General features: G+C 36.6%; 1 protein-coding gene across 6 annotated transcripts in view; it reads left to right on the top strand.

Annotated features, from left to right (window-relative positions):
- The window catches only part of USP33 (ubiquitin specific peptidase 33), an 88,971-nt gene that overhangs the window by 28,534 nt on the left and 35,050 nt on the right, over positions 1-25,387 (top strand). For all 6 annotated transcript variants that reach the window (XM_068540136.1, XM_068540138.1, XM_068540135.1 and 3 more), the window contains 7 exons: positions 16,663-16,794; positions 16,986-17,039; positions 17,472-17,534; positions 18,661-18,813; positions 21,060-21,162; positions 21,903-21,972; positions 23,465-23,578. In XM_068540136.1, the coding sequence (XP_068396237.1) occupies positions 16,663-16,794; positions 16,986-17,039; positions 17,472-17,534; positions 18,661-18,813; positions 21,060-21,162; positions 21,903-21,972; positions 23,465-23,578 (689 nt within the window). The remainder of the gene's footprint in view (positions 1-16,662; positions 16,795-16,985; positions 17,040-17,471; positions 17,535-18,660; positions 18,814-21,059; positions 21,163-21,902; positions 21,973-23,464; positions 23,579-25,387) is intronic.

Raw genomic sequence — 25,387 nt, 5'->3', positions numbered from 1 at the left:
ATTCATTGATTAGCTCTAGTAGTTTTCTGGTAGCATCTTTAGGATTTTCTGTGTATAGTGTCATGTTATCTGCAAATTAATTCTCATTAAGTTGTTTAAATACCAGAACATTAATAGCAGAATGGAGAGAACTAATCTTTCCCTAGTCCCCCTTTCTTCTTTGCTGTGAGGCAACATTCTGAGTACATAACCTTCAAAACTATATTTTTATGCTTTTACAGTGGATATGTACATACAGATACAATGTGCTATTATGCATGTTTCGTTTTGGGGCTTTTTTTTTTGTACATTGTTTTCTTATTTGTTTTGTTTTTTATTTTAACTGAAGTATAGTTAATTTACAATGTTGTATTAGTTTCTGGTGTATGGCAAAGTGATTCTGTTGTACATATATATTCTTTTTCACATTTTTTTCCATTATAGTTTATTACAAGATAATTAAATATAGTTCCCTGTGCTATACAGTAGGACCTTGTTTACCTGTTTTATATATAGTAGTTTGTATCTGATAATCCCAAACTCCTAATATATTCTTCCATCAGGTTTTAAATTTTTACTTCAATGGTATCATAGAGAATGTATTATTCTGCATCTTCCTTTTTTTCCATTCAACATTATGTCCTTTAGATCTATTCATGTTGATAAATTATCCATCCAGTTCATGAAGTTAAACTGATGTGTAGTGTTCAGTCATGAATATATATATACATATATATATATATGTAAATGTATATATATATCTATTCTTGTATTGATGCACTTAAAACATTTTACAGTCAAAAGTGAGATAACATACTGTCTAGAAAGCAGTGAGAAGAACATTTCCATCTCATTGGCAAACATTGGTATTAAGAGGAAAATGTATAGTTTAAATACTTTTATTATTAAGTAAATAAAACTAAGAGAGTTCAGTTCCCATATTTAGGGATTAAGAAAATAAAACAGAAACCAAATAGGACATGGGGATTAAAGATAAAACTGTAATTAATGGAATTGGAAACAACAAAACAAAAATAGTGGGAAGGATAAATCCCAAAGCTGGTTCTTTGCAAGGACCGATGAATTAGATAAACCTCATATAGAAGAGAAGAAAATGGAATAAAAGTACACAATATTAAGAATGAGAAAGGAGACATCATAGATACCCAGGTATAGGAGAGGTTAACGGAATTTTATGCAAACCTTCTTGAGAATACTACATGTTATGCCATGATGCCAAAGTTGATAGTCGAGATTAATGGATAATTTTATAGCAAAATATAAATTAATAAAATTGACCCAAGAAGCAGAAAAGTTGAATTGACCAGTTCTTGCTCAAGGATTGAAAAGGTCATTGAAGATCTGTCCTTGAAAGAGGCAGCATAGCAGATGGTTTCACAGCTGACTTTTATTTAGTTTATAAACAACATAGTTTTTTTAAAAAACCCTGTTCTATGTTATTAAAGATGCAAAGCTACTCAGTGCATTCTGTGAAGCACACATATTGGGTTGGCCAAAAAGTTCGTACGGGTTTTTCCATAAGATGTTACAAACTTTTTGGCCAACCCGATACTTTTATCCCTGATTAAAAATGCTATCAAGAAAGGTTAATCTAACTTGCATCTAGAAATGCAAAATTTCTAAATACAATATTAGCCAATAGAATCTAAATATGAAACAACAGACTAATAATGTATTTTGACCCAATAGGGTGTATTACATCAGTGCAAGGATCCTTAGTATCAAGTCTGTTAATATAATAGATAATATCAACAAATGAAACAAGGAGTCTAGAAAGCTGTCAGTAGCTGCTGAAAAGGCTTTTTTTTTTAAAAAAGAAACATCTTTATTGGAGTATAACTGCTTTACAATGTTGTGTTAGTTTCTGCTGTATAACAAAGCGAATCAGCTATATGCATACGTATATCCCCATATCTCCTCCCTCTTGAGTCTCCCTCCCACCCTCCTTATCCCACCCCTCTAGGTGGTCGCAAAGCACGAAGCTGATCTCCCTGTGCTATGCAGCTGCTTCCCACTAGCTATCTATTTTACATTTGGTAGTGTATATATGCCAGTGTTACTCTTTCACTTCATCCCAGCTTCCCCTTCCCCGTGTCCTCAAGTCCATTCTCCACATCTGTGTCTTTATTCCTGTCCTGCCCCTAGGTTCATGAGAACCTTTTTTTTTTTTTTAGATTCCATATATATGTGTTAGCATGTGGTATTTGTTTTTCTCTTTCTGGCTTACTTCAGTCTGTATGACAGACTCTAGGTCCATCCACTTCACTACAAATAACTCAATTTCGTTTCTTTTTATGGCTGAGTAATATTCCATTGTATATATGTGCCACATCTTTATGCATTCATCTGTCTATGGACACTTAGGTTGCTTCCATGTCCTGGCTATTGTAAATAGTGCTACAGTGAACATTGTGGTACATGACTCTTTTTGAATTATGGTTTTCTCAGAGTATATGCCCAGTAGTGGGATTGTTGGTTTATACAGTAGTTCTATTTTTAGTTTTCTAAGGAACCTCCATACTGTTCTTCATAGAGGCTGTGTCAATTTACATGCCCACCAACAGTGCAAGAGGGTACCTTTTTCTCCACATCCTCTCCAGCATTTGTTTTTTGTAGACCTTGTGATGATGGGCATTCTGACCAGTGTGAGGTGATAGCTCATTGTAGTTTTGATTTGCCTTTCTCTAATGATTAGTGATGTTGAGCATCTTTTCATGTGTTTGTTGGCAATCTGTATATCTGCTTTGGAGAAATGTCTATTTAGGTCTTCTGCCCATTTTTGAATTGGGTTTTTTGTTTTTTTGATACTGAGCTGAATGAGCTGCTTGTATATTTTGGAGATTAATTCTTTGTCAGTTGCTTTGTTTGCAAATATTTTCTCCCATTCTGAGGGTTGTCTTTTTGTCTTGTTTATCGTTTCCTTTGCTGTGCAAAAGCTTTTAAGTTTCATTAGGTCCCATTTGTTTATTTTTGTTTTTATTTCCATTTCTCTAGGAGGTGGGTCAAAAAGGATCTTGCTGTGATTTATGTCATAGAGTGTTCTGCCTGTGTTTTCCTCTAAGAATTGTATAGTGTCTGGTCTTACATTTAGGTCTTTAATCCATTTTGAGTTTATTTTTGTGTATGGTGTTAGGAAGTGTTCTAGTTTCATTCTTTTACATGTAGCTGTCCAGTTTTCCCAGCACCACTTATTGAAGAGACTGTCTTTTCTCCATTTTATACTCTTGCCTCATTTATCAAAGATAAGGTGACCATATGTGCTTGTGTTTATCTCTGGGCTTTCTATCCTGTTCCATTGATCTAGGTTTCTGTTTTTTTGTGCCAGTACCATACTGTCTTGATTACTGTAGCTTTGTAGTATAGTCTGAAGTCAGGGAGCCTGATTCCTCCAGCTGTGTTATTCTTTCTCAAGATTGCTTTGGCTCTTTGGGGTCTTTTGTGTTTCCATACAAATTGTGAAATTTTTTATTCTAGTTCTGTGAAAAATGCCCTTGGTAGTTTGATAGGGATTGCACTGAATCTGTAGATTGCTTTGGGTAGTCTAGTCACTTTCACAATGTTGATCCTTCCAATCCAAGAACATGGTATATCTCTCCATTTGTTTGTATCATCTTCAGTTTCTTTCATCAGTGTCTTATAGTTTTCTGCATACAGGTCTTTTGTCTCCTTGGGTGGGTTTATTCCTAGGTATTTTATTCTTTTTGCTGCAATGGTAAATGGGAGTGTTTCCTTAATTTCTCTTTCAAATTTTTCATCATTAGTGTAGAGGAATGCAAGAGATTTCTGTGCATTAATTTTGTATCCTGCTACTTTACCAAATTCATTGATTAGCTCTAGTAGTTTTCTGGTAGCATCTTTAGGATTTTCTATGTATGGTATCATGTCATCTGCAAACAGTGACAGTTTTACTTCTTCTTTTCCCATTTGGATTCCTGTTATTTCTTTTTCTTCTCTGATTGCTGTGGGTAAAACTTCCAAAACTATGTTGAATAATAGTGGTGAGAGTGGGCAACTTTGTCTTGTTCCTGATCTTAGAGGAAATGGTTTCAGTTTTTCACCATTGAGAACGATGTTGGCTGTGGGTTTGTCATATATGACCTTATTGTGTTGAGGTAAGTTCCCTCTATGCCTACTTTCTGGAGTGTTTTTATCATAAATGGGTGTTGAATTTTGTGGAAAGCTTTTTCCACATTTATTGAGATGATCATATGGTTTTTATTTTTCAGTTTGTTAGTATGGTGTATCACATTGTTTGATTTGCGTATATTGAAGAGTCCTTGCATTCCTGGGATAAACCCCACTTGATCATGGTGTATGATCTTTTTAATGTGCTGTTGGATTCTGTTTGCTAGTATTTTGTTGAGGATTTTTGCATTTATGTTCATCAGAGATATTGGCTTGCAGTTTTCTTTTTTTGTGACATCTTTGTCTGGTTTAGGTATCAGGGTGATGGTGGCCGCATAGAGTGAGTTTGGGAATGTTCCTCCCTCTGCTATATTTTGGAAGAGTTGGAGAAGGATAGGTGTTAGCTCTTTTCTAAATGTTTGATAGAATTCACCTGTGAAGCCATCTGGTCCTGGGCTTTTGTTTGTTGGAAGATTTTCAATCACAGTGTCAATTTCAGTGCTTGTGTTTGGTCTGTTCATATTTTCTGTTCCTTCCTGGCTCAGTCTCAGAAGGTTGTGCTTTTCTAAGAATTTGTCCATTTCTTCCAGGTTGTCCATTTTTCTGGCATAGAGTTGCTTGTAGTAATCTCTCATGATCCTTTGTATTTCTGCAGTGTCAGTTGTTACTTCTCATTTGTCATTTCTAATTCTGTTGATTTGAGTCTTCTCCCTTTTTTTCTTGATGGGCCTGGCTAATGGTTTATCAATTTTGTTTATCTTCTCAAAGAACCAGCTTTTAGTTTTATTGATCTTTGCTATTGTTTCCTTCATTTCTTTTTCATTTACTTCTGATCTGATCTTTATGACTTCTTTCCTTCTAACTTTGGGGTTTTTTTTGTTCTTCTTTCTCTAATTGCTTTAGGCGTAAGGTTAGGTTGTTTATTTGAGATTTTTTTTTTGTTTCTTGAGGTAGGATTGTATTGCTTTTAACTTCCCTCTTAGAACTGCTTTTGCTGCATCACGTAGGTTTTGGGTCGTCATGTTTTCATTGTCATTTGTTTCTAGGTATTCTTTGATTTCCTCTTTGATTTCTTCAGTGATCTCTTGGTTATTTAGTAACGTATTGTTTAGGCTCCATGTGTTTGTATTTTTTACAGTTTTTTTCCTGTAATTGATATCTATTCTCATAGTGTTGTGGTCAGAAAAGATACTTGATATGATTTCAGTTTTCTTAAATTTACCAAGGCTTGATTTGTGACCCAAGATATGGTGTATCCTGGAGAATGTTCCATGCACACTAGAGAAGAAAGTGTATTGTGTTGTTTTTGGATGGAATGTCCTATAAATATCAATTAAGTCCATCTTGTTTAATGTGTCATTTAAAGTTTTTGTTTCCTTATTTATTTTCATTTTGGATGATCTGTGCAGTGGTGAAAGTGGGATGTTAAAGTCCCCTACTATGACTGTGTTACTGTCTATTTCCTCTTTTATGGCTGTTAGCATTTGCCTTATGTATTGAGGTGCTCCTATGTTGGGTGCATAAATATTTACAATTGTTATATCTTCTTCTTGGATTGATCCCTTGATCATTTTGTAGTGTCCTTCATTGTCTCTTGTAATAGTCTTTATTTTAAAGTCTGTTTTGTCTGATACGAGAATTGCTACTCCAGCTTTCTTTTGATTTCCATTTGCGTGGAATATCTTTTTCCATCCCCTCACTTTGAGTCTATATGTATCCCTAGGTCTGAAGTTTGTCTCTTGTAGACAGCAGATATATGGTCTTGTTTTTGTATCTGTTCAGCCAGTATATGTGTTTTGGTTGGAGCATTTAACCATTTACATTTAAGGTAATCATCAATATGTATGTTCCTATTACCATTTTCTTCATTGTTTTGGGTTTGTTTTTGTAGGTCTTTTCCTTCTCTTGTGTTTCCTGACTTTAGAAGTTCCTTTAACATTTGTTGTAAAGTTGGTTTGGTGGTGCTGAATTCTCTTAACTTCTGCTTATCTGTAAGGGTTTTAATTTCTCCATCGAATCTGAATGAGATCCTTGCTGGCTAGAGTATTCTTTGTTGTAGGTTTTTCCCCTTCATCACTTTGAATATGTGCTGCCACTCCCTCCTGGCTTGCAGAGTTTCTGCTGAAAGATCAGCTGTTAACCTTATAGGGATTCCTTTGTATGTTATTTGCTGCTTTTCCCTTGCTGCTTTTAATATTTTTTCTTTGTATTTAATTTTTGGTAGTTTGAGTAATATGTGTCTCGGAGTGTCTCTCTTTGGGTTTATCCTGTATGGGACTCTCTGTGCTTCCTGCACTTGATTGACTTTCCTTTCCCATGTTAGGGAAGTGTTCGACTATAATCTCTTCAGATATTTTATCAGTCCCTTTCTTTTTCTCTTCTTCTTCTGGGACCCCTAAAATTGAATGTTGGTGCATTTAATGTTGTCCCAGAGGTCTCTGAGACTGTCCTCAATTCTTTTCATTCTTTTTTCTTTATTCTGCTCCCTGGTAGTTATTTCCATCGTTTTATCTTCCAGGTCACTTATGTGTTCTTCTGCCCAGTTATTCTGCTATTGATTCCTTCTACAGTATTTTTAATTTCAGTAATTGTGTTGTTCATCACTGTTTGTTTGCTCTTTAGTTCTTCTAGAACCTTGTTAAATGTTTCTTGTGTTTTCTCCATTGTGTTTCCGAGATTTTGGATTATCTTTACTATCATTACTCTGAATTCTTTTTCAGGTAGGTTGCCTATTTCGTCTTCATTTATTTGGTCTTGTAGGTTTTTACCTTCTTCCTTCATCTGTAACATATATATATATATATTTTTAAAATTTAATTTAATTAATTTATTTATTTTTGGCTGTGTTGGGTCTTTGTTTCTGTGCGAGGGCTTTCTCTAGTTGTGGTGAGCGGGGGCCACTCTTCATCACGGTGCGTGAGCCTCTCACTGTCACAGCCTCTCTTGTTGCGGAGCACAAGCTCCAGACGCGCAGGCTCAGTAGTTGTGGCTCACGGGCCTAGTTGCTCCGCAGCATGTGGGATCTTCCCGGGCCAGGGCTCGAACCCGTGTCCCCTGCATTGGCAGGCAGATTCTCAACCAGTGCGCCACCAGGGAAGCCCTGTAACATATTTTTTTGTCGTTTCTTTTCTTTTCTTTTTTTTTTTTTGATGGATGGTGCTGTATTCGTGTCTTACTGGTTGTTTGGCCTGCGACATCCAGCAATGGAGTTTCGAGGCAGTTGGTTAGAGCTGGGTCTTGGTGCTGAGATGAGGACCTCTGGGGGCCTCACTCTGATTAATATTCCCTGGGGTCTGAGGTTCTCTGTTAGTCCAGTGATTTCGACTTGGAACTCCCACCACAGGAGCTTGGGCCTGACCTCCAGCCTGGGAACTGAGATCCCACAGGATGGTCTCTGGGGGTTCCTCCTGTCCCCTTAGGTCTCCGTGGTCCCCCACCAGTGCCTGGTAGGTGCCCTAATTGTGAGGAGATGCGAATTCCATGTCCTCCCAGTACACCATCTTGACTGCCGTGAAAAGGCATTTGATAGAGTTAATTAAGACCATTTCTAACTAATATAATAATATAAATCAACTATACTTCAGTTTTTAAAAGTAATTTATTTTATTTTTGGCTGTGTTGGGTCTTTGTTCTTCTAGTGGCCAGCGGTGGCTACTCTTCGTTGTGGTGTGCGGGCTTTTCATTTCAGTGGCTTGTCTTGTTGCGGAGCACAGGCTCTAGGCACGCAGGCTTCAGTAGTTGCAGCACAGGGGTTCAGTAGTTGTGGCTCTCAGGTTCTAGAGCACAGGGTCTGTAGTTGTGGCACGTTGGCTTAGTTGCTCTATGGCATGTGGGATCTTCCCAGAGCAGGGGCTTGAAGCTGAGTCCCCTGCATTGGCAAGCAGATTCTTAACCAGTGCGCCACCAAGGAAGTCCCTGTACTTCAATTTGGAAGACCATTTCTGATTTTAAAAATGTTAAGTACATTAAGAATGGAAAAAAATTATCCAGATAATTTATCCAGATATTTGCAAATATCCTAAATGGCAAAACATTAATATAAGGACCCTGACATGGATGCTTACAATCACCTTTATATTCAAGATTGCCTTTAGAGGTTCTAAGAAATGCATTAAAACAGTAAAATTAAATAGCTGGCATTAATACTGGAACAGAAGAGGTAAAATTATCAGGTTGTCTAGTGTACTTAGAGAGTAGCCAAGGAAATGGAAATGGAACAGTGAAGGAAGTATGTTTTACAGTTATCAAACTATTCTGTGTAGAATATTAATTAGTCTCTGAATTAGATTAATATAATATGGGCATAGACAGATTAGTTTAAAAAAATAGAAAATCCAGAAATATTTTATGTGCCAATTTAATAAAGAATAAATATAGTATTATAATTCAGTGGGAAATGCGTAGATTGTATAATAAAGACACTGGTACAAATGTCTGCCTATCTGGAAGAAAATAAAATTGGATTCCTGTCTTAAGATAAACTCCAGATAGATTAAAAGCCTTGTTAAAAAAAATTTAAGGGTATTCTACAGCTTTAGCTCTATAAATTAGGGTGAATGAAACCTTAAGATTGGAAACTCAGATGCTATTATAGAATGAGATGTGTCTGATTTTATAAAAATGCAAACTTTTAATAATAAAGCATACCATAAGAAAGTTAATAATAGTTTTGGCACTAAGGTAGGCATATAGACTAATGGAATAGCATAGAGCCCAAAATAACGCACACATATATAGTCAAATTTTAAGAAAATCTATTTTCAGCTTTATTGAGGTATAACTGATGAAAATTTTTATATATAAGGTGTACAATGTGGCAGTTTCATATAAACATACGTTGTAAAGTAATTACCACAGTCAAGCTAGTTAGCATTCATTACCTCATGTAGTTACTTTAATTTTTTTTTCTTGTCATGCCCCCACCCCTTCCCCTTTGGCAACCACCTGTTCTCTGTGTTTATGTGTCTGTTTCTGTTTTGTTTTTTAGATTCCATGTATACGTATTTGTCTTTCTTATTTTGACTTATTTCACTTAGTATAATACCCTCTAGGTCCATCCATGTAGTCACAAATGGCAAGGTTTCATTCTTTTTTATGGCTGAGTAGTATTCCATTTTGTGTGTGTGTGTATGTGTGTGTGTATACACCCCACATATTTTTTATCCATTCATCTGTTGATGGATACTTAGGTTGCTTCCATATTTTGGCTGTTGTAAATAATATTGCATTAACATAGGGATGCACATGTATGTTTTTTAATTAGTGTTTTTGTTTTCTTCAGAAAAGTATGCAGAAGTGGAATTCCTGGATCATATGATAGTTCTATTTTTAATTTTTTGAGGAACTTCCATACTGTTTTCTATAGTGGCTGTACCAATTTATATTCCCACCAACAGGGCACGAGGGTTCCCTTTTCTCCACATCCTCACCAACACTTGTTTGTTGTCTTTTTGATAATAGCCATTTTGACAGGTGTGAGGTGATATCTCATTGCAGTTTTGATTTGCATTTGCCTGATGATTAGTGATGCTGAGCATCTTTTCATGTGTCTGTTGGCTACCTGTATGTCTTTTATGGAAAATGTCTATTTAAAATGCCCGTTTTTAAATCAGGTTGCTTGCATCTTTGATGTTGGGTTGTATAAGTTTTTGTATATTTTGGATATTGATCCCCTATCAAATAAGGGGCAATTGTGGGGTCTTCTGTTGTGGCAGCACTGACTGCTGTGGGTGTGCTAGTGGCTGGGGCTGGCCCCTGGCCTGGTTGGCTGCCAGGTGCTGCCTCTTGTAGAGGTTGCCAGTCAAGAGTGGAGTTTTGTTTCCTGCAGACCTCCAGCTTTCCCATACTCAAGCCCTGGTGGCCTTCAGAGCTAGATATTCTGGGGGCTCATTTTCACTTTGCAGATCCCTCAGGCTGGAGAGCCCAGTGTGGAGCTCAGAACCTTCACTCCTTGTGGAGAAACTCTGTAATAGTGATTTCTTTTTTAATATTCCTTATTTTTGGCTGTGTTTGGTCTTAGTTACGGTACACGGGATCTTTCATTGCGGCACGTGGGCTCTTCATTGTGGCACGTGGGCTTCTCTCTAGTTGTGGTGTGCAGGCTCTCTAGTTTAGTTGTGGCTTGTGGGCTCAGTTGTTGCGGTGCACAGGCTTAGTTGCCCTGCAGCATGTGTGGTCTTAGTTGCCCAACCAGGGATCCAACCTGCGTCCCCTGCATTGGAAGGTGGATTCTTAACCACTGGACCACCAGGGAATTCCCTGCAATTGTGATTATTCTCCTGTTTGTGGGTTGCCTACCCAGGTGTGTGGGTCTTGACTATATTGCATCTCTGCTCCTTCTATCTATTTCATGGTTCCTTCTTTATATCTTTAGTTCTGGAAAATCTTTTCTGCTAGTCTTCAGGTCATTCTCATAGATAGTTGCTCTGTAAAGAGTTGTAATTTTTGTGTGTATGTGGAAGGAGGTGAGCTCAGGGTCTGCCTACTTCACCATCTTAGTAAAGTATCCTCTGGTCAAATGTTTTTTGAGAGTGCCAAGACCATTCAGTGGGAGAAAAAACAGTCTTTTCAAGAAAGGGTATTGGGCAAACTGTATATCCATATGCAAAAATATGACATTGGATCCCTACCTTACACAAACATACAAAAATTGACTTTAGTGGATCAAAGGCCTAAACATAAGAACTAAAACTCTTAGAAGAAAACATAGAGGGGGGAACTGTGACATTGGATTTGGCAGCAACTTCTTGGATATGACACTAAAAGCACAGGTCACAAAAGTAAATAGATAACTTGGACTATATCAGTTAGAAACTTCTGTGCATCAAAGGACACAGTCAACAGAGTGAAAAGGCCACCTATGGAATGGGCGAAAATGTTTGCAAATCGTGTATCTGATAAAGAGTTAAATATCCAGAGTATATAAAGGACTCCTACAACTCAACAACAAAAAAGCAAACAACTCGATTAAAAAAATGGCTCAAGTACTTGAATAGACTTTTCTCCAAAGAAGATATATAAATAAATGCCTAACAAGCACATGAAAAGATGCTCAACATTACTAATTGCAAAAATGCAAATCAAAACCGCAGTGGGATATCACCACAATTGAATGTTATTCAGTCTGAAAAAGGAAGGAAATTCTGGCCCAAGCTATAAAATCAATGAACTTTGAGGACATTATGCTAAGTAAAATAAGTCACAAAGAAAATACTCTATTTCACTTGCGAAGTACCCTGACTAGTCAAATTTGTGGAGACAAAAAGTGAAATGGTGGTTGCCAGTGGTTGGTGGGAGGGGGAATGGAGAGTTGCTGTGTAATGCTGTGGAGTTTCACTTTTGCAAGATGAGATGAGTTCTGGAGATTGATTGCCCAACAATGTGAGTGTACTTAATGCTACTGAACTGTACATTTAAAAATGGTTAGGATGGTAAACTTATGTGTATTTCATCAAAATTAAAAATTAAAAACTTAATAGACAAATAGTAAGTTTGAAAAATGGTTGCAGTATAGAAGACAGGATTCTGTTTACAAGAAGAGGCTATCAACCCAATTGTAAAAAGGGCAAAGATTTAAAGAGCCATTAAATAAAATAACAAATCTAGGAGACTATAAAATTCATGAAAAGACAGTCTCGCAGGTTGTCAAGGTAATGCAAATTAAAGAATCTCATGCTCCACTGACTGAGCTAGCCAGGCACGTCAAGGCAATGCAAGTTAAATACTAGTGAAATATAACAGCATACCCATCAAATGGCAACAGTTAAAAAAAAGACAACCAGTAATACCGGTTACTAGTATAGAAAATGGTGTTGATGTGCAGAAAATGGTATTCCCTTATGAGTGGAAATGTGAATTGTTATAGCATTTTTGGAAAGTAATCTTGTAAAATCTATTTTTATAAATTGGCCCATGTAATACAAATATAAAGGCCTACCCATTATGTTTACACAGATTTTTTTAGTGGCAGAATATGGAAGCAAAGTGAAAGTCTATTATTAGAAGAATTGATTGAATGCACGCATCCATGTGTGAATGCATTTCATATGTATCCATGAAAATCTTGACATAAATGGATGTCTTTTAAAATATTATTGAAAAAATAAAATATTATTGACAGAAAAGATGGCCACGTATATCTCTGTATCTGTATTTGTGTATGATTTATATGGAAAATTATTAAAGCATACATACAGGTTTTATCGTGCAGGTATATACGCTGGTGATAAATTCTTTCAGCTTTATTATGTCTAAAGCAGTCTTTTTTTTTTTTTTTTTTTTTTATGTAAGGGCTTGGGTGCTCTTATAGCTACTTTATTTATTTATTTATTTTTGACTGTGTTGGGTCTTCGGTTCGTGCGAGGGCTTTCTCTAGTTGCGGCAAGCGGGGGCCACTCCTCATCGCGGTGCGGGGACCGCTCTTCATCGCGGTGCGCGGGCCTTTCACTATCACGGCCCCTCCCGTTGCGGGGCACAGGCTCCAGACACGCAGGCTCAGTAGTTGTGGCTCACGGGCCCAGCTGCTCCGCGGCATGTGGGATCTTCCCAGACCAGGGCTCGAACCCGCGTCCCCCTGCATTAGCAGGCAGATTCTCAACCACTGCGCCACCAGGGAAGCCCTAAAGCAGTCTTTATTTTACCTTTGTTTTTGGAAGATATTTTCCTAGGTATGGAGTTCTTGGTTGACAGTGTTCCTTCAGTAAACTGCAAAGATGTTGCTCCTCTGCCTTCCAGCTTATGTTGTTTCTAGTATACATTATGGATCTTTTGGGGCTGCTTTTAAGACGTCTGTCCTGTTACTGGTTTTAAGCAACTTGTTTTTGATATGCTGTGGTTTTACTTGTTCTGCTATCTTGTGTTGCTTCAATTTGTAGGTTTTTTAGTTTTCATCCTATTCAGACTTTTCCATCTAGCTGAGTGATGCTCTTGTTTAATTTTCTCCACCTTTGTGTTTCAGAGTTTCTTTTGCTGTGTCTTCAAGTTCATTAGTCTTTTGCCTTGTCTTGTCTACTCTTAATCTCATCCATTGTATTTTTCACCACTGATTTTTTTTTCTTAACATCTAGATACTTGATTTGGGTCTCTCTTTCTTTTTTTCCCTATCTTTCATGTCTCTCCTTATCATTTGTATCCTTTTATTCTATCATCTGTCTTATGTCTGGGTCTCTTATTTTTTCTTCCCCACTGAGGGTCAGATTTTCCTTCATTGTATGTCTTATAATTTTTTTAAATTTATTTATTTATTTGTTTATTTTTGGCTGCATTGGGTCTTTGTTGCTGTGTGCGGGCTTTCTCTAGTTGTGGCGAGTGGGGACTACTCTTCGTTGTGGTGCACGGGCTTCTCATTGTGGTGGCTTCTCTTGTTGCGGAGCACGGGCTCTAGGTGTGCGGGCTTCAGAAGTTGTGGCACATGGGCTCAGTAGTTGTGGCTTGCAGGCTCTAGAGCACAGGCTCAGTAGTTGTGGCTCATGGGCTTAGTTGCTCCACGGCATGTGGGATCTTCCTGGACCAGGGCTCGAACCTGTGTCCCCTGCACTGGCAGGCAGATTCTTAACCACTGTGCCGCCAGGGAAGCCCCTGTATATCTTATAGTTTTTGACTGGATGCCAGACATTTGATTTTTACCTTGTCAGGTGCTGGTTTTTTTCATTCCTTTAAATGCTCTTCATTTTTTTTCTGGGACACAGTTAAGTTCCTTGGGAACAGTAATGCTCTCTTTTGAACTTTTTGAAGGCAGAACCAAAGTAGTCTTCTAGGGATAATTTTTTCCCAATACTAAGGCGATACCCTTCTGAGTATGCTATTTTATTCCCTCTGTATTATGAAATCTTTCAACTCTGGCTTGGTGGAAACACAGACAGACCTGGGTTGGCTTTGAGAATTGTTCTACCTGCTCCTTTCCAGTAGTTCCTTCCCCTTCTTAGGGTAGTTTAATCACAGGCACATGCTCATCAGTACTGGGTTGAAAACATAATTGTAGCCCTTTACGAATCTCCAGAGTTCACTTGCTCTCTATTCAGTTCTTTACTGTGTGTTACTCACCTTGGCCTCCCTGAATTTTCAACTCTGTCTCTTCAACTTAGAGAGATCACCAAAATCTGTTTGGGTTTTCTTCTGCCTGTACTGTGACCTAGAAAGAAATTCTCTCCAGGCAGTTAAGTTGGGGCAGTCACCTTGTTTTTATCTTCTTACGGATCAGTGTCCTGCAGTGCCTATTATCCAGTGTCTGTGTCTGAAAACCCTTATTTTATATTTTTTGGTCTGGTTTCTTACTTATTTGAGAGGGTAAATCTGGCGCCTGTCACTCCATTATGGTTGCAAGTGGGAGTAATTAGATAAGAGGGAAAAGATACCTAATTACAAAAGGAAGTGAGAGGTGGGTGGGAAACCCTCCTCCACACATAAATAAAACATGGAAAATATTAACAATTATTTTAAGTTTATCTTCATGCTCTGAAAGTCAGGAGCATGGCTTATTTAATATTACGTAGTAATGTGGTATTTATAAATAATGACTTATTCAATATCAACCCCAGCGTTATTCCTGTTGTATTTTGTAGGTTGCAGTATAATATTGGACTTATCATTTGATTTGATTTGATAGAACCTTTTTATTTAATGTGTTTACTAATGTGTTAATATTTCAGCACATTTATAACTGTTTATTCTTTCCTAGAAAGTTTCTTAACTTTTTCCCAAATAATGTTCTCAAACCCCAAAGATGAATGAAAGTTCATGAAATGCCCTGTTATTAAGAATGTACAATCCGGGACTTCCCCTGGTGGCGCAGTGGTTAACAATCCGCCTGCTAGTGCAGGGGACGTGGGTTCGATCCCTGGTCTGGGAAGATCCCACATGCTGTGGAGCAACTAAGCCCGTGCGCCACAGCTACTGAGCTTGCGCTCTAGAGCCCACAAGCCACAACTACTGAGCCCCTGTGCTGCAACTATTGAAGCCCATGTGCCTACAGCCCGTGCTCCACAATAAGAGAAGCCACTGCATTGAGAAGTTTGTGCACCACAACGAAGAGAGCCCCCGCTCTCTGCAACTAGAGAAAGCCCGTGTGCAGCAACGAAGACCCAACGCAGCCGATAGATAGATAGATAGATAGGTAGAATGTACAGTCCAAAGAAGACCTAGAAATCCTTACTGAGTTAGACTTGAGACTTTTACTTGGAAATCACTCACTTAAACCATTCATAAGATAATCTGGGCATTGAATGCAGTGTATAAGTTTGCTCTATGATTCATAAGATTTAAAGTAGAGGTAGATAAAATTTAGTGACATTACAGTACATTGTGATGTCTTGGAGGAAATTAAGTTCACTGGGATTGCAAAATACTTTGCCTTCTGTTTACTTTAATGGAATTGAGGAAACTCCTGAAGAATATTAGGGAAATTATTATTGATTTGGGAAACTACCTCAGTCTTAAACTGGTTGTCTCATAGGGGAGGGAGGTCTGAGACCTTTACTGGTCATATAAAAAAACCTCAAGGGATGATGCAGAGTGCCTAATAAAGTTTTATGTGTATCTGTAGTATGTGCTACACACATGACATGTACTACCTCATTTGATCCTTACGGTAGGAGTACGACATTCAGCACTTACTGGTATCCTCAGGTCTGTTTGACTTTAGAGTCCTTGGCTCTTACCCATGAGATATATAGGTGGATTCAAATCCTAGTTTGAATCCTAGTTTGAATCCTATGTTAACAATGTGAACTCAGTTAGGTTTTCTTCTCTTATTAGCCTTATATGCAGATGAAGATAATAACGGTGCCTATCTCAGTGTTGTTGGAAGGATCATATGATAATGTGGTTCTCAACCTGGGATGACTTTGTCCCCAGTGGACATAATTTTACACTGTCTAATGACATTGGTTGTCAAAGCTCAGAGTGGTAGTGAGGGTGTTCTGGCCTCTAGTGGGTAGAAGAAGAAATGTTGCTAAATATCTTACAATGTACAGGACAACCCTCCACAAGAGAGAATTATCTGGCATGAAGTGTCAGTGGTGCCAGGGTTGAGAAACTCTGATATAAAGTGACTATCCTGGTTTATTGCTAGGATACCAAACTATTTCATTTATATCATCAGTGGGCTGTTGCTAGTGTGAAAATGAAGGTTTCCATTTGAATTCTTTTTCTTTTCAATTCCAATTCTAGCCTAAGGGTTAAATCTTTTTGAACAAAAAATAAGAGGGGATAAAAATACTTAAATTGAATAACCTGAATTTTTTCCCCTTTTATTTACCTCTAAAAAGTGAAATGGGAGAAGGGGGAAAAAGCAGCAGAAGTAATGGAGAAACAAACTTACATTGACTCGTAGGTATCAATTTTAATAAAATGATTATTTATTAGTAGAGAAACTTCCAGTGTTGAAATTAAGTTCAATTGTGAAAGTACCCTAGATGTATTTGAAAATATACACTTTTGTAGGGCAAACTTATAAACATGTATGCTTCTTGTTTTATCTTTTAATAATTTTTAATATATTAGCACTTTTAAAATTGACTTTTCTGGTCAATTTTTCTGTAGGTATTACCTCATTTGGAAAGCCTTGAGAAACAGGAAAACATTTCTAACAAAATGTCAGCTTTTCGAGGTCATTGTCCGCATTTGGATTCAGTTGGTGAAATAACTAAAGAAGATTTAATACAAAAATCTCATGTAAGAAAGAGGGCTTTTTTTCTTCCTTTAAAAAATCATATTCGTTTTTCTCCCAAATATGTGTTTTTTATCAATTACTACAATATGCTATGTTCATGAATCCAAATTTTTTATATATGATATTAGTGAATGTATATATTTGGCTGTATTTATGTAATGGTAATGTTGTCTGTGTGATTTTCCTTTCATAGGGTTCTTGTCAGGATTGTAAAGTCAGAGGACCAAACCTTTGGGCGTGCCTGGAGGTATGTGTATGTTTCTTCTCAAAAGTTTGATATAAAAATTTATATCTGAATAAGGTTAACTAGAAGATTTTTTTTTGACACTTAGAGGGCTTCACAAATGAACATACTTTAAGAAGATCATTATCGATTATAAAAATTAAACTTTAAACTTTGGGCTTTAACTTGCAGTGCTTTTTGCAGAGTTTGGTAAATCACTAAAATATTTTACCCTCACCTTTTATTAGCGGTGACATATCTTTTAGCTTAGAAATATTCTGGTTATATTCTGTTGTGCCTAGTACCTTTTGGTTAAAATAACTGACTTTGGAAGTCATTTAATGTTTCCGTTAAAACATGTGATCAGAACTTCATTGTAAATGTAATTGTAATGCTATTATTGTAAATTTACATGTTATAAAAAGCTAATTTTCCTTTTTATATAATTATTTATAGAATAGATGTTCATATGTTGGCTGTGGTGAATCACAAGTAGATCATAGCACCATACATTCTCAGGTACGTATGTAGAAAAATTTCATGCAAGATGTTTTTTAAAGAGAGCCTGAAGGAAAGGGAGAGCAAACACAACATTAAGTTGTAATTCAAAATTTTGTCCGTTTTTCTTTTTTTTTTTTTTAATAAACGAGTTAAATCTTAGCTTATAAAAAGGTGGGGAGGGGAATTGCTAAGATCAATATTAGAAAGAGGTTGTAGTTAAGAGAGTAGTGATTTAAGAAACGTACCTCCAGATGTATGGAGGTGGTAGCTGAAGGTATTAGTAGGATATGGAAGTTGAAGTCAAGAATAGAAGCCTAGGCTATGACAGGGCCTGGCTGACTTCAAGTCTCAACTCATATACCTTTTTCTCTACATCCTCCTTACTGGAGTCCCCTTTCTAGGTCACCCTGGTTGTTTGGTGCTTGTGTGTAATTCTGGCATGCTTCTTTTACAGATTAGATAGAGCTCCCATTCTAAACTATACATTTTCTTGAGAATGAACTGTCTTGTTCATATTTATCTCTACAGCATTAACTGTTCTCAGCCAGGGTTCCTCAAAAGAATTAATTACGGCTCTCAGGCATCATGGTACATAGTTAATTTACTTCTCTTTGGTGCATCTAGAATGGTGGTACTATGTACCATTCTTGGGAGAATTGAGAAAATAGTTACTCAGATCATTGTCTATAGGGCATTATTCTCTTGCAGAACTCTAGTTGAGAAAGGCTGGAGTTTCGTATATCCAAGATCATATTCACTATCGCTTGAGCTGTTTTGTGCTTTGATTCATGTCATTTATATTCTTTTGCCATTCTGATCTCCTGGAACAGTTAACTGTGCTATTGTCAATTTTCTTGTATTATAATTACTTGCTAACTGCAAAGCAGAGTCTTATCTTTATCTTTATAATGAATAGTGGTGAAAAATGACAATAGAATAACTTTTGGAGTAGGCTTAGATATTGTTACTATTCACTATGCATTAGCAATTTATCTAAAAAATGGTTTTTTGGTGCTCCAGTTTAAATTTTCTCTTGAGTATATTGTTATTCATCAAAGGCCAGCAGTTTATCTTCAATGATCTTTTGAAAGGTTTTCAACTATAATTTTGGCTCCTCTTCTCTCTCTCCCATGAAATTATACAGGAGACAAAGCATTATCTAACTGTGAACCTTACCACTCTTCGAGTATGGTGTTATGCTTGCAGCAAAGAAGTATTTTTGGATAGAAAATTAGGAACTCAGCCTTCATTACCTCATGTAAAACCACTTCACCAAACACAAGAAAATAGTGTCCAGGTAATAATCTAAATCTGTGTAATTAAAATATCAAATATTTTCAGGTAATAATTTCAGAATATGTCATGTAGCTGAAAGGTAGAAGAGCCCTACTTCACCTGTACTTTAAAAATTTTCCATAATGTGCCTTTTTTCCTCAAATGAAACACCAAAGCTGGCCTTTGTTCTTTTGTAGAGTGATGGATTAGAGTGAAATTGGAGCCCACACCTGTCTGAAGATGGAAAAGCACCTGATGTGTTTTAAAAACTTAAAAAAACAGCTGGTTTAAATAGTGTTCTTTTCCTAGCCATTCTGATTCTAGGAGAGGTGATGGGCCTTCTTTGATAGGCCCTAATTCTGCTCTCTTTTCCTTATTTCCCTCCCTGCTTCACCCCCATGTATACTACTGTAAACATTTTACTAATTTATTGAAAACCAGACAGAATACATTAAAGCTTAGCATCAGTGTTTGGTTACAAAAGCTGTGTAAGCTTGCAAAGATTGGTCACTTAATATTGAGACTTTTCTAGTCATATAAAAAATAGGAAAGGGAGGGACTTCCCTGGCCCTCCAGTGGGTAAGACTCCACGCCTCCACTGCGGGGCGCACGGGTTTGATCCCTAGTTGGGGAACTAAGATCCCACCTGCTGTGCAGCGTGGCCAAAAAAAAAAAAGAAAAAAAGAAAAAATAGGAAAAGGAATGAAAAAAATAAGAATAGTTGGTGTCTTATCATCATTTGGTCTGTATGGTTTAATTAACACATCAGTGAGTTTTTTCCTTCTGTGTTATTGAAATCACATTGTATTTCTATAATTGTGTTCTTTGATACCAGTTCTTAAGATTTTTGTGTTGTATCTTTGTATCACATTCTGATGGTAGATATTTGTGATAGTAAATTTGCTTGCCTCACACATTATATAACTTAAAGTGACTAGATTTTAGACAAGGTATACTTGTTGCATTTCTAGTTTCATAGTTGAATAACTCTAGTTCATAAATTACCATCATTACTGTTTCTCCTACTGATACCTATTTATCATTCAAAAACGTGTTTTTTGGTTTTTTTTGAATGCCATGGTAGTTTGAAAATAAGTTTGCCTGAACCCTCTAACACTGTTAACAAAAATGTGATAATTAAAAGTTGAATCACATGAGGAACTGATAACAATTTATAATAATCTAAAGAATAAGTGCAGATAGTTCACAAAGAAGAAATACAAATTAAAACACATCGAGAAAATAATCATCACTGACTAAAGAAAAGTAAGTTAAAACAGCTATCTGCCATTTCTGCCCAAATAGATTATGATTGCAAACTCTTAGTGAATGCTGAATCTGGTTGACTAAGTATACTGATACTTTTCTGATAGCTTGTAAATAATTTCCTGATAAGTTATATTTATAACACATAAAAGGCATGAATTTAATTTCATACAACTTCCTGATGATCCCATTGTTGAAGAAATTACTCAGAAGAAAAAAAAAGTTATTTGTACAGATTTTTTTAGCAGTATAAAATTTACGGGCTGTTTGAACCCAGTTCATCAGAACATTATTTATAGAATAACAGTATTGGAAACCATTCAAATGTCATTAAGATTTTTCAAACAATTTTGTAGGAGGTAAGATTTTGAATGATTTTTTTTTAAAGCTGCTCTACTTCTCTGTATTTCAATACACCAAAGTGAGAATATGGGGCCTACCGAAATATCTAGTATCTACAGATGCCAGGAAGGTAAAGTAAATGTATAAAGTGGGTGGGTATAAGTGCACATATGCATGCCTTGAAGAAGAGGAATAGGCTGTAGTAAGCTGGAGAACCAGAACACGTGCTAAGTACATTCTGCTGTTCAGTTTCCTCCTCCCACTGATGGTTGCTAAATGGGTTCAGTGTACTTTGATCTTCTGCTATTAAAAGAGAACTTGCAGAATTTGATTTTTATGTGAGCTCACCCAGTTTTTAAAATATTAGCTCAAAGTTTTGCTTTTGTTTCGGTTTTTGTCCTTTTTTTTTTTAAAACAGTGTGGACTAGCATTTGACCAAGTCACCAGTTGCAACCTCTTGAGTTAATCCAATTCTCAGGAATTAATATTGGAATTTAAAAAAATATTTAAAACTATTTCATACGCATAAAAGGATGCAAAATTACTTTAGTAACAAGTATCGGGAGAGAATGTAGAAGTCTACAGATAAGCTGCGAACAAATTAAAAAAAAATTTTGACCTAAGGATTTGTTCAAGCCTGCTATCTTTTCTGTTATCAAGGATTTTAAAATACCCAGTAACACAACATTAAAAACTCCTCTGGTTGCTGTATTTGATGATCTGGACATAGAAGTGGAAGAAGAAGATGAACTTAAGGCAAGAGGTAAAATAATTCTCCTGTATAACACTCCTTTGTATGCTACTGTCCATTTCTTTAGGAAATTGTATCATGTGAAAATTTCAAAATCTAGAGATGATCAGAAGATAATTACAAAAAAAAATTCTAGGAATCAGACTATCGGTTATGCTTTTTTAAAAATATTATCAGTTTACATAATTAATCAGGGTGCATTTTTAAGTTCTAACTTTTTTTATTTATTGTATTATGTATCACTTGAAAATACCAAGGAAATATCCTTTTGTTTTTAATGATGCATGAGTGGAAGTAATGCTAGTTGGCAGTATTTGATTGTAAGAAATCAATAAAGTAATTGTATTTAAAAAAAAATTCTGAAATTTGACCTCGTAAAATTGTATCTGTGAAAAAGCAAACTGACAACTTTGATGCTTCGTTTCTCTGATGTCACTTTACTAAAGCCCACAGTTCTTAGTATAAACTATCTATATAGTTTAGTGCAGACTTTTCTGTTTTATAGTTGATGTAAGGGAATCTTAACCCTTTAAGGATATATTTAAATAATTTTCCGAAAATTAACACTTTGGTGTAAGTCTGACCTCTTCGAGTTATTCAAGTTGCTGTTTGTATTTCTATAATGTATTTTGTATTTCCTTAACATAGTTTGGGAACCATAATAATTACTTAGTTACATATTCAGCAAACACTCATAAAATTGAGTCATTGCATTATTGAATGATGACATAACTTATAATTTTTCCTAATAGGTCTTACAGGTTTGAAAAATATTGGAAATACTTGTTATATGAATGCAGCTTTGCAGGCTCTTTCCAACTGGTAAGTAGAGAAATTAATTTTGTTAGTATAGTTTTTTAAAGCTACTCTTGGAGAACTTCCCTGCTGGTGCAGTGGTTAGGAATCCACCTGCCAAGGCAGGGGACACGGGTTTGATCCCTGGTCTGGGAAGATCCCACGTGCCACAGAGCAACTAAGCCCTTGCGCCACAACTACTGAGCCTGTGTGCCACAACTACTAAGCCTGTGCTCCAGAGCCCATGAGCCACAACTACTGAGCCTGCACACGTGCCGCAGCTACTGAAGCCTGCGAGCCTAGAGCCTGTGCTCCACAACAAGAGAAGCCACCGCAATGAGAAGCCCGCACACTGCAACGAAGAGTAGCACCCGCTTGCCGCAACTAGAGAAGAGCCCGCGCACAGCAACAAAGACCCAGTGCAGCCAAAAATAAATAAATAAAATAAAATTATTAAAAAAAAAAATAGAGTTACTCTTGGAGCAGAAAACCGTGCTGCTGTAGTACACTCAAAAAAGGAGTGAGAGGAGAAAAGAAAGAAATATACATTAATAGTAATATGGGAAAGAGGTGACAATTATATTCAATTCCCCTAGCCAACAGGATCCCATTAAATCCTTGCTGTACCTCTTCCCTCACCCCTCTCAAAACATCGTGCTGCCTCCCCCCCTTTTCTGAAATGCCCCCACTTAAAAAATTATCTGGATTAACTAAAGCCTAAATGTGTAAATATTCCTGAAAAAGTTATTTCCTCTTTCTTGTTGAGTAACTCTTAAGGTAGAGTAGGCAAGAAACTGAGTTGGGACATAATCCATTGTTGTCCCAATGGGGTTGCTTTGATCGTGCCTACAGTTTCCTAAGACTGCTGGTCCTGGCTCAGACCCTAGGTGGTTGTATGTCTTTGAGGAAGTTATTTGGTTTTACATCTAGAAAATGAGGAGCTTGAACTAATTAATTCCTCAAATCACTTTTAGTTCAGAGGTCCTAGGAAAATATTTTATATTTTTCTGTAGGTGGAAAGTCTCTAATAAAGCAATTAGGTTTTTTTTCTTAATTATAGTCCTGTAAAGTAGGTAGGTGCAGTATGGAATGTTCTGCAGATGATCACCCAGGGAAGAGATGAAAAGTCATAGGATCAAGTCCTGAGGAACCCTGATAGTTAGATACCTGGTAAGAGCAGAAAAAACAATAAAGAGGGAAAAGAGTTACCAAAGAGGTCAAGAAGAAAAGTAAAAAAGTGCATTACATTGGTCAAGAGAAGGGGATAAACCACCTGTGACAAATGCTACTGAGGGGGAAATGAAAGGTGTTTACTGGATTTGGCAGCATTGAGGACTCTGATGTGGTGGGTCAAATCTGATTTGATGGGTTGAGCAAGATAATGAAGGAAAGAATGTGAAGCTGTAAAAGGGAGCAAAGAAGTAACAGATACAGGGCTCTATGTGCTGTCAATTCATTGAATGACTAGAAGTCAATCAGTATTAAGCTGTGACTGCACTCTTTTTTTTTTTTAAACTAGCCCACCTTTGACACAGTTTTTTCTTGATTGTGGAGGACTAGCCCGAACAGATAAGAAACCAGCTATTTGTAAAAGTTATCTCAAACTGATGACAGAGCTGTGGCATAAAAGCAGGTATGTACTTAATATGTTTATTTTCATTGTTATATTTTTAAATGAATATCATAAATATTAAACACTTGCAGGTGCATTTATAAAGCTGTAAAAAGTAGACAGATTTGAGACATTCAGTTTTGGGCATGTTACATTTGAAAATGAACATCCAAATGCAATATCTGGACTGGAGATAAAATGTTGAACTGTTAAAGCTGCTGTTACTGACACTTCTGATTTTTAATTCAGGAGTAGGCATTCTCACAATGCTAAAATCAGACCATAGAGGCATATATGAATGTTTATTTTTCTGCTTATGTTTATTTGCTCTAAGTGTAGCATTAGAAAAATAATTGTTTGCTGTAATATTTTGTATTAGAACTATTCAGAAAGTTGCATTTAATGGTTCCTAAGAACTGCCCAGCCTTTCTCCTAAGAAAACAATCACCAAAGCTTTCATGTTCTTATATTCTTAAGTGCTTCAGTTTTCTTTGAGATATTTGACTCCCTACTAAAGAGTATCTCTTGAGTTAAAAATTTGTTATTACTGTCATTTCAGTATGCTAGGAAAAGATTGTTTTAATGAATTATTTGGGGATGTGAAGGTATATGTCATTCACATTTCTAATAGTCAAGAGACAGAATTCTCCCTTGTTATTTATCCCTATTGGGTATTACCCGTTGCTGCCAAGGGTTCTAACGTTTCTAAGTCCCTTACTGCATAGCTAGAACTAACCCTTAACTGCTATGTTTAAGCTTCTTTGCCCTGAAACTATAAACTTAATATTCTTGGAAGTTTACTAAACTTCAGAAGTGTCATAGTACAGAATTTTAAGTGATTAAATCTCACATCTGGTTTACTTTTCATTTTTGTTTTCATGAGTATTTGATGGCTGGTTTAAAATTTTTATTTAGATAGTGTACTAGATATACTTATCCCAGGAATTTTAAGTAATTAAAATATTATTTTAAGTAATTAGAAGTATTTTTTGAAAAATCATATAGTAGAGCATAATCATTTCATTAGGGAGGAGAACAATAAATTATGTAGCTTAAATATCAAAAATAAGCTCTTTTGATGAACCTGTGAAGCATAATACTGGGCAATTTTTTTTGTTTGTTTTTGTTTTTTTTTCTTTTTTTTTCTCACTGTGTTTTTTAAACGAAAGGGCAATCTTTTTTTCTTTTTTTTTAAATTAATTCATCAATTTATTTATTTTTGGCTACGCTGGGTCTTCATTGCTGTGCGCGGGCTTTCTCTAGTTGTGGTGAGCAGGGGCTACTCTTCGTTGCGGTGCGCGGGCTTCTTGTTGTGGTGGCTCCTCTTGTTGCGGAGCACGGGCTCTAGGCGCGCGGGCATCAGTAGTTGTGGCTCGGGGGCTCGGTAGTTGTGGCTCGTGGACTCTAGAGTGCAGGCTCAGTAGTTGTGGCGCACGGGCTTAGTTGCTCCGCGGCATGTGGGATCTTCCCGGACCAGGGCTCAAACCCGTGTCCCCTACATTGGCAGGCGGATTCTTAACCACTGCGCCACCAAGGAAATCCCTGTATATATATATATATATTTTTTTTAATTAATTAATTAATTAATTTATGGCTGTGTTGGGTCTTCGTTTCTGTGCGAGGGCTTTCTCTAGTTGTGGCAAGCGGGGGCCACTCTTCATCTCGGTGCGCGGGCCTCTCACTATCGCGGCCTCTCTTGTTGCGGAGCACAGGCTTCAGACGCGCAGGCTCAGTATATATGTTTTTTTTAATTTTTAAATTTTATTTTATTTTATTTTTTATACAGCAGGTTCTTATTAGTTATCTATTTTGTACATGTTAGTGTATATA

Source organism: Eschrichtius robustus, chromosome 3, assembly GCF_028021215.1.
Source record: "Eschrichtius robustus isolate mEscRob2 chromosome 3, mEscRob2.pri, whole genome shotgun sequence".
NCBI classification, from domain to species: domain Eukaryota; kingdom Metazoa; phylum Chordata; class Mammalia; order Artiodactyla; family Eschrichtiidae; genus Eschrichtius; species Eschrichtius robustus.
The sequence above is the reverse complement of the archived record's forward strand: the minus strand, read 5'-3'. Positions and strand labels throughout refer to the sequence as shown.